This window comes from Pangasianodon hypophthalmus, chromosome 10 (genome assembly GCF_027358585.1).
Source record: "Pangasianodon hypophthalmus isolate fPanHyp1 chromosome 10, fPanHyp1.pri, whole genome shotgun sequence".
Lineage (NCBI taxonomy): Eukaryota > Metazoa > Chordata > Actinopteri > Siluriformes > Pangasiidae > Pangasianodon > Pangasianodon hypophthalmus.
Window position 1 is genome coordinate 19,838,048 of NC_069719.1, and position 10,312 is coordinate 19,848,359.

Sequence of the window (10,312 nt, forward strand, 5' to 3'; positions counted from 1 at the left end):
TTAATACAAGCCATTTGATTGACAATTTGCCATTACAGGCCAATGCTGTGGATGCATATAATAACATTTCAACATTCACAATTCAACCACACACTCAGAATCTGGTTCCATGGGCTTTCGCAATATCACGTTTGGGTCTGGCTGCCATTTACCTGAAATTAAATATTAGTGCATTTTACAGTTGGAACTGCAATGATGTCGGAGAGGATGCTGATGCCTTAATATCTCACAATCTAAATTCAGGTGGGAATTTGTGTACTTTGTACAAGGTTTGATTGTCGTAATACTCTTATACCAACCGGAAGATGTAAACTCGAAATCTCTTTCCGGCAAACACACACTGAAATCTCACCCCCTCCAGCACAACCACACCTGATAAGGTCGAAGATAAAATAGTTTTATTTGGAGTCTCATAGTAAAGGTATGCCTCAACTTGCAAGACAACTGTTGGCAGTATGTACAACATACCTGTAATTTCCATGGAATGGAATAAAAGCACAATATTTCATACACACTCTTTCAAATGAAACCAAAACATTCCCTAGGCAGGCAGGTTCGCGGGGAAGGTTATTCCATCAAGACAATTACGTTTAAGAGTATACAGTGCCACATACTACATACTGAAATGGACAAACTTACATGTCATCAAAAAACTGCTTTTGAACTACATGGTGACATTCAACTTCTGGAGGGAAGTTTACCTGTATTAAAAAGTTGTCCTCTTTTGGCGAAGCAGATTAAAAATCCAAGTTCCAAAACTATGAAGTCTGGATATGGAAAAGTCGAGGCCAGCTACTTCCACTTATAATCTCAGGCAAAAACAACACATTAACAAAATACAGCCTCAACATTCCATTAAATAAACAAATTCAGCAACAGATATTTGCCAAGTTGGGGAGAACACCAGGCTTCCATACAAGGACCATACAGCCAACATACCTTGTGTTCTTTTAAAAAGCACCATTGTATATCTCATGGAAAATTAGAAATATTACAAATGTAAATTATTTTTATTAAATGCCTATTTTCCTTTTTTCTATCTCAGCTCATTTGGGAAACATAATGGTTTGTTGCTTTACATTACTTGCTGCATGACTACTTGAAGAGGCTGAAAAATATCGCAGTCTTAAAACTGCCAAGCTGCCACGCCTTGGAGGAAAATGAAGCTTTGCTTGATCCACGCACAAAGTGGCATCAGTGTTGAGAGATGAAAGGCTGAAACTTCAGGCCTTTCGAGACACTCCCCAGGTTTCTGAACACACAGGAGAAAAGAGAGGAAGGAACAGGTTGTGGGAGGGTGAGACAGAAAGGGGCGAGGATGGAGGAGAGAGTCTGACAGGCAGGATGGATGTGTCTAGCTGTGCTCCGCACGCAGCTTCTTCCTGGTGGAAGGCTCCTCAGGCTCAGACTCGGAGCTGGAATCAGAACCGCCATCGAAGGCCGACACAGCACTGCCTTTAGGGTTGGTGTACAAGCTGCTGTCCGATGAGTAGCTGGCCTGCAGCTGCGTGTTCCCCTTGGCCTTCTCTAGAGCACGGACTGGTGTGGCCGAGAAAAAAAATATGCATAGACAAATAACTAAATGAGGCATTTGCATTTTCAAGCTATGTGAACAAACGAACCTTTAGAGAGGTTGCACAAAACGTCCAGTTCTTTTTTTTTTTTTATTATTTTTTATTACCTCATTTTAATCATTTGCCAATTCCCACTCTCTAGCTAGCTCTCCCTTATCACATGACAGCTCCCAACGAGGGAGGCTGAAGACTAGCACATGCTTGCTCTGAGATACCTGAAGTCACAGCAACATTTCAAACTGCTGCTCATGCTATGGACCAGAGCAGCTGGATAAACCCTGAGGAGAGTGCTGACTGCCCTCTTCCACATACATTAGCTCACAGACGCTCATGATTGGCTAATGTCAATCTGACTGACAGGTGGAGAAAGTAACGCCATGAGAGTGTGGCCAGATTTTTTTTTCTCTTGGACTCCTAGACACGGATGTCTGTGGCATTGGCAGGATTCAAACTCTTAATTTTCCCACTCTCAACTGAGTTATTTTTCTATCGTGCAACTTCGGAGCCAAAACATCCAGTTCTATGCAGCCACATTCACCCATCTGTGAAACACGAATGAATGTACTGCTGCCAGAAGAGCTGGCTCGTTCATCGTTATTAACTTCAGAATTCTTCCTACTGCTGCTACAGCAGTCAGATCCATAGCAAGAGTAGGAATAATTCTGTAGTTAAAAAGTCCATTCAAATGGATTTAAATCCTTCAAAGCTTAACTGAAAGTAGAGTCAATAACAGGCTGCCTTCACTCTAGACAATGTAATCTTATTTTTAAAAAAGTGCTGCTGCTGACATTTTTCTTTTTGGGTGACAGACCACTTCCAATATTTGAAGAGAATTTTTTTTTAATAAAATAAAGATTACTACTAAAAAAAAAGATTTAAAAGATTTTTTTTTTTAGAAAAGCAGTGAGTGTTGTTACACTTTTAACACCTCTACTGCCTCCTCTTCCCCTCTGCTGAGGAGAAGTTAGAAAAACCAACATGGAAAACAAATGCGTTCTGTTAGTGAGTAAATATTAATGACTGAATCGAAAATAGTTCAGTGCAAATATTGCAACACTGCAATGTAACTACAAGTAAAGACTTGGCTGTTTTTGAGACATTCCCCAGTAAGCAGTGTGACGTCCCCGTTAACTGTGGTTGCATACAGTCAAGTCACATAGGCAGCTCCTCACCTCAGCTCCACACTTTCTGCCTCCAGAGCTACACTGAAAGCAGTGACGTAGGGCCAAATAGTGAAATAACCTTGGCTGAGTAAATCGCCTGATCTGAACCCCATTGCAAAAGACTAAACCGAGGAAGAGTTCCTGAATCTGAATGGATCCTAGACAGCTAACCAAATAAAATTTCCACCATGCTATTATAGTAAAACAATGAAAACAGTCAGTTTTCTCTATAACAGCATGCACTGTGGTGTGATATTCCCTATTTATACTGGGTCATACATATAGGAATGACAGTCTTTTACACAGCCACGCTCATTACTAGATGCTCGGCATCTTTCCTGGTAAAAATGCAGCTTTGTTCAGTTCTGGCTTGTTTAAGGGGCTTCAGCTACCCTCACTTGTTTTAGTACGAGAAATAAAGTGGTGATCATGCTGGGTGATGCATGTAGACTACGAGGTGCCAACATTCCTAATGAGAAAATCTTAGCAGGCAGGGAAAATAAACAGAAGTTTTCCACAAACCCATTAGTGCATGTCAGTGGAGACGATGGCTAGACAGCTCAGATGTTTATTATTAATAATAAGCAACTCCTCCATTTTTTAACAACCAGTCTTTGTTGGTTCACAAGACAGATGTTTGTGAACTCACAGGTCAAATTTCACCTAGATAAATCCGGCACGGTTTATTGAAAGTAACTGCAGCCGGAAACTTTATCTGAGAAAGCAGAAAAGCCTTCAAGTGTTTCTCGTACCGACGTAGCAAGGGGTTGAAATCGTAAATGCTCCAGTTAATCCCTTGACGTTGGCACCTCTGTAGATGATATGAAACTGACATTGATCCGCCCCTAGTAAATGTTCCCTCATCTGGCCGGCGTTATTCATTTCAAGCCCTGATTTTAAAGCATGTGAAATACTGTGGCTCTACTACGCTTTTAAAGAACTCTCACTCTTACCCTGCTGCTCCAGCAAAGCATTCTGTTTCTTCAGGTCATCAATGTCCTGTTGGTGCGTGTGGTTCTTGCGGCGCATGTACTGGATATACTCTGTGGCTTTGTCTAAAATCTGAGCTCGGGAAGCCTGTTTGACAAAGTGCTGTCACACATCTGAATCATGACAGGAGGTTCCATCATATATACATATATCAAGATGACAATAATAATCCTTTCATCTCTAATGGTTAGAAAGCTTGTTAATGTTAATTTGCATCAAATATTTAAACGAAGCAGTTAATACATTAATATGAACTTGTTATATACACTGCCAAAAAAAAGTCACTGTTTAGATTTCGTATCATGGCCATATTCCAGGATGACACTGCCAAGATTCCTCTTTCATTGTCAGTACAAGAGCTTGACCAAAAACTGATGCACCACTTGATGGAAATAAATAGAAATAAAAAGAGGTGAGCACTCTGTAAAGTCTCCTCCAGCACATCCCAAAGACTTTCACTGAGGTTAAGGTCAGGACTCCGAGGTGCCAATTCATGTGTGAAAATGATTCTTTATGCTCTCTGAACCATTCTTTCACAGTTTTAACCCTGATGAATCTTGGCAGTGTCATCCTGGAATATGGCCATGATACGTCTTTCTACACGGTTATTAAAGAACTAAAAAGCTACACACTTCATCTTTTAAGATTAAAAGAACTGTTGTCAAACATATAACATGCTAGAAACATTATAATTACTCGAATGCCAGCTATATTCAGCTTGTATGCCAGCTATATTCAGCTTCATTTACTGTAAAACAGCATGCAATTAATCATTAATCCAAAATTAATAATGACTTCAAATGAAATTTAAGAAGTCTATAAAATAAACTAAAAATAGTATAAACATTTTTGTAGTAAAAATGTGTGATGGCCTGGGAAACTGGTGGGAAACTGGTGGGAAACTGGTGGGAAACTGGTGGGAAACTGGTGGGAAACTGGTGGGAAACTGGTGTAATTTTCATCTGCACACAATTTTGAAATATGTTTCTCTTTTGCATGCATCTCAACCAGAAATAAGTTACAGCATTTTAAAGTCAGGTTACCCTCATAAGTGAAAAGGAAGAAAATCAAGCCTATGTCAATTTCACTACAGCATGTAGCTATCCAACAACTTGATCAAAGCTTGACATGCACTGCATGTGGATATTAGCTAGGAAGGTTTACACAGACTGACTTAGGCTACGTCCACATCAATCCAGATAGATCTGAAAACTGCATTTTCATTTTAAAATGCTCTCCGTCTTCACTGGCATTTTCAAACATTTTCCAAAAATTGCTCATCCACACTGAAACATCTGAAAACGCTTACATCCCTATACTGCGCACGTGTTAAAACGTAAGAAGCTTTGGCCCGCATCATTTCTGTCAGGTGTTTATTGACCTTCTATCTCTCTGAAATGATGCGGCAATGTTGAGGAAAAGAAAAAAGTTTTCTAAATGGACAGTCGAAGAGGTGGAGATGTTGCTGCGGGTAACCCAAGACTATAAAGTCGTTTGTTTTGAGTTGAATGGATGAGTTGAGTTGAATGGGTCACATGACTGCATCACATGACTAAAAACACATCATTGTTTTTGAATATCTCAGTTTTCATGCTACAACACGGAAATGGCGTTTTCATATGTATCCAATCGAGAGAGCGTTTTCGAAAAGCTCGGTTTTCGCTTGACAGGCACGCCGTCTCTGTGTGGATGAGTAAAAGATGCGGTTTTAAATTTATCCAGATTAATGTGGAAGTAACCTTAGACAAGACTAAAAAGTAAATAAAAACATGTAATTTTGCTGAAATATATTTATGGTTTATTTAAGTTGAGATGTCAAATATTATAGGCCTAAAAATTATTTATTTATTTTTATATATATATATATATATATATATATATATATATATATATATATATATATATATATATATATATATATACACACACACACACACACACACACACACATATATGTTTTTTTTTTTGTTTTTTTTTGCCCATTTGCCAGAATTCCGTCTCATTTTCCCAGACCACCACACACACAAATGGAATAATTGCAGTGGTAAAAAGACATAATAAAGTTTGCACCTAATACAGAATACAAACAAAAGACAGAATGAGAAATGTCCTCCAACCTTCTCTCCTTGTAAAGAAGGCACAGAGTCACGTAAACTGTGAAAGCTGTCTTTGATGTGGTCCCTGCGTTTGCGCTCCAGTGCGTTGTGGTGTGCTCGCTTGTCTGCCTGCAGTTTAAATAAAACAGCCCATGTTCTTATACAGACACAAAAACAGACACAAAATAAGTATAATTACAACAGCATACTATAATTCCACTAACGAGAAAGACTGCCCAAGCACCATGACTTGAAATGACCTTTCTTGAATTTAATAGTAACTATGTCTTCAAGAGATTTACCACTGAGAAACACAAACAGGCCATGTAGTGATACGGTTTCTAACTTCAACATTCTAGTTTTATTGCTTTAAAAATTTCTCTTTGGCCTTTTATCGTTGATATCAGCATAAACTGTCGCAATAAACCTTTTCTGAGGCAGCACCACAGTATTCTAACAATTACAAACTCTGATTTGGAGCAGCTGATTAAAAGTTTGTACAGGTTTTTCCCTCCTTTTCAGTGTTAAATACTTTCATTTAATTTCTACAAACTCAGTTTCGTAGTATTTTTAAATCACAATATAATCCAATATATTGCAATCCATATCATGTATCATATGATATGATATTTTTGCCATGTTGGTCAGATCTACTGCAGACTCAGATTCCTGTTCCCGGCTGACAGGAGAGGAACCTGATGTGCTTTTCTTCTGCTGTAGCCTATCCGTCTCAAGGTTCAGCATGCTGTGCGCTGTGTGATGCTTTTCTGCTTACCACGTTTGTAAAGAGTGTTTATTTGAATTTCTTTAAACTTTCCATCAGCACAAACCTGTCAGCTGATTGGATAATTGCATGAATGAGCAGGTATATAGGTGTTCATATAAAAGTGGCTGGTGCGTCTTGTCTTTATTTTAAGTAAAGGGGGGAAAGGGGTGATGTAAACAAATTGTTGACAGTTAATCTTTAAGATTATAATGTTCTGTAGCGTATTTATCTTGCATTTAATATTTAGGGTAATTGAATAACTTTAAAACATGCACACTCAGTAGCCGCTATGTAGTGTGGGTGGAATAGATGGACCTTAATATGCTCTTCTCCTCAATTATTTTCCCTAAGGGCACAAGGGAGCAGTAAAACTGGTGTGTGTGTATATGTATATATTATATATATATTTTACACGTCTAATGAGGGCTACTGAAGCTGGTATGTAAACAGCTAGCTATATTTATACATTTTAAATCTATGGGTGTTTTCAAACTAGGTCCATTTTAGCATTCCAAGTGCTACACAACAAATGGCATTTACATTTACAGCATTTGGCAGATGTCCTTATCCAGAGCGACTTACAATTATCTTATTTATACAACTGAGCAGTTGAGGGTTAAGAGCCTTGCTCAAGGGCCCAGCAGTGGCAGCCTGGTGGTCCTGGGATTTTAACACTTGACCTTCCCATCAACAGTCCAACGTCGTAACCACTGAGCTACCACTTCCTGAACTCAGACCTTCTAAAATGGACCACGAGCAAACCTTACTCAGACCACCTTCGGTCTCAGAGTTGGTCTCATTCTGTTTTGTCTGTGGTTCATTTTGTGGTCCACTTGATTTGTGTCTTGTGAAAAGTGTCCACTTTTGTTTGTTTGCTTTATGGCTAAAGAACACGCTGTCCATACGTAGCTGTGGTTTTCCGTCACATCTTGGATAGAAAACAAGTTCAAAATTAAATAACAGCTGTGCGTGATGTCTTGTATTTCCGTGACAAAGTAAGCAGTGTTAGGCTTGTCAGCCATTATTTGATGCCTATGTTGACTTGTTTCCTTTAAAAACAGGAAGTCAGAGTGACGGGGTGTTAAACTGCTCGACTGATTTACAGAACAGCAGCCAATAGCATCCGAGATACACTACACCCTCACCGAATATAAACCTACTTAACGATAACTTAGTAAACTCAATAAATATGGAACAGCGAAGCATTTAAGGAGAGATTTTTTTCCTACTGTGGAGGATTTCACGTTGACTTTAAGAGGATATCTTAGATGGCGAGACACCACGTGTTTTTTTGGAGTTATGACGTACATGTTTGAGCCGAGGTTCACTGTTAACAGCACTGATAGTGACCAGGAGGCATCTGAATGATGGATAAAAATCATACTACTGACTCTTACTACTGTCCAGTGTATAAAGACAGAATCATGTTCTCGATCAGAACGAGGTAGCAACATTCTGGCACTGAGTCGCCTGGACGTAAAACACTCAGGGGGTAAAACACTTCACTGAACAGCGCCTGTCACGTAACAGCAAACGTGCACATACTCACTCTGCTTAAAATGAATAAACTGACATTTTTTTCACAACCAAGAAATGGTGTTTACAAGTTTTACAACCATGTTTGCTGTAGAGCAAGTCCCACCCCTGGGGGCGGGACATAGACACTCTAGAGAGCATTTCATTGGATGAACAAGTATAGTACGGGTTGAGTCATCAAAAAAAATTTTTTTTAATAAAATTAAAACTCCAAAATTATTTCCCCCATAGATACACTCTAGTGTTGGTGTCCATAAGACTAAGGAAGAGATAAAAAAGTAAAAATGAAAGCTATGACAGGTCTGACTTGGGCTACTATAGAGGGTATGTAAACAGCTCCTTAGCCATATTTATCATCTATGTTACAGTACAACACAATCTCGATTTAGCAGACATTTTGAGAGTGACTATTTGCTTTTTTTCTCTGTGCTAACATCTTTATAGTGTGTAGCACTGCGATTTATGAAGCCACTCTTTTTTTTTTAAGGAAGAAGCTGGCTCATTGGGCAATCAGGCAGTCAAATGAACATGAACTGCTGCAAAAAAAGATCTCCTGCCTGCAGTGGACATGTTTTCTACAGGAGTGTTTGAGGTTTGTGAACATCAGGCAGGTCATCGAGCTAAAGGCCACATGAGAGCAGCAGCAGAGAGCAGAAACGCTGCTGGAGCTCATTAGTTAGCAAAGCGGCTACATACCACTGGGTGAAATCTCGACGACTCTTCCTGTAAAAAATAAACAAAAACAAAATGGAGTTAACTGGGAATCAAGAGGCACAGCTCCGAATACAAATCCAATTTCTATACCCAGTCACAAAATCGAACTGGATGAGAAATCTCATGCAAAACAGCGCTAGCTAACAGGCTAGCTAGCTAACCCGGTAGCTTTCTGTAAGCTAGCTAGCCGAGGAGAAATGGACTGAAGCACGCGTCTTATCAATTACACATGCAGATACTTCCACAAAACACTGGCGTCTAATCACACAGAGAAACAGCTCACGAGGAGCACCGGGACGTACATCACTGTCGACTTCGATGTCATCGTTATCACTCATTCTCTGAAATCGACAGAAATGCCACTTGGATTCCGAGCAGACGGCAAACACCACAGCTCCACTGTGAGACAAGAGGGACTCGAGTTAGACGTGTACACGTGACTGAGCGACACCGCCAAGTGCGCGCATGCGCGGTGGCGCGAGGTATGCTGGGCTTTAGGGTTCTTAAAGGAAGCGAGTCTCGATCATGAGAGAACATCAGAAAACAGCCCAGAAGTATACTGCCGTGGTTACGACTTTTTATTAATGCGTGGGAACGGGATCAGTGGGTCGTGGCCACAGCTCAGTAAGGGGTGATGGAATGAGAAAATAAATAAAAAAAACAACAAGTAAGGTATAGGAATGAGATAATTAAGCCATGACTAATGCTTAGTAAGGTATAGGAATGAGATAATTAAGCCATGACCAATGCTTAGTAAGGTATAGGAATGAGATAATTAAGCCATGACTAATGCTTAGTAAGGTATAGGAATGAGATAATTAAGCCATGACCAATGCTTAGTATAGGAATGAGATAATTAAGCCATGACCAATGCTTAGTAAGGTATAGGAATGAGATAATTAAGCCATGACTAATGCTTAGTAAGGTATAGGAATGAGATAATTAAGCCATGACCAATGCTTAGTATAGGAATGAGATCATTAAGCCATGACCAATGCTTAGTAAGGTATAGGAATGAGATAATTAAGCCATGACCAATGCTTAGTAAGGTATAGGAATGAGATAATTAAGCCATGTCCAATGCTTAGTAAGGTATAGGAATGAGATAATTAAGCCATGACTAATGCTTAGTAAGGTATAGGAATGAGATAATTAAGCCATGACTAATGCTTAGTAAGGTATAGGAATGAGATAATTAAGCCATGACCAATGCTTAGTATAGGAATGAGATAATTAAGCCATGACTAATGCTTAGTAAGGTATAGGAATGAGATAATTAAGCCATGACCAATGCTTAGTAAGGTATAGGAATGAGATAATTAAGCCATGACCAATGCTTAGTATAGGAATGAGATAATTAAGCCATGACCAATGCTTAGTAAGGTATAGGAATGAGATAATTAAGCCATGACCAATGCTTAGTATAGGAATGAGATAATTAAGCCATGACCAATGCTTAGTAAGGTATAGGAA

The 10,312-nt window shown here is 39.3% G+C and overlaps 1 protein-coding gene across 1 annotated transcript; it reads right to left on the minus strand.

The window, feature by feature from the left end:
• Window positions 1-376: 376 nt before the first annotated feature.
• Window positions 377-9,306, minus strand: LOC113538763 (protein max). The gene is made up of 5 exons (XM_026934113.3): window positions 9,142-9,306; window positions 8,822-8,848; window positions 5,845-5,952; window positions 3,691-3,829; window positions 377-1,539 (listed from the first exon to the last, which is right to left on the minus strand). Exons 1-5 carry the CDS (start codon window positions 9,175-9,177, stop codon window positions 1,355-1,357), a joined length of 495 nt encoding a protein of 164 aa, XP_026789914.1. The 5' UTR covers window positions 9,178-9,306; the 3' UTR covers window positions 377-1,354.
• Between the last annotated feature and the right edge of the window lie 1,006 nt (window positions 9,307-10,312).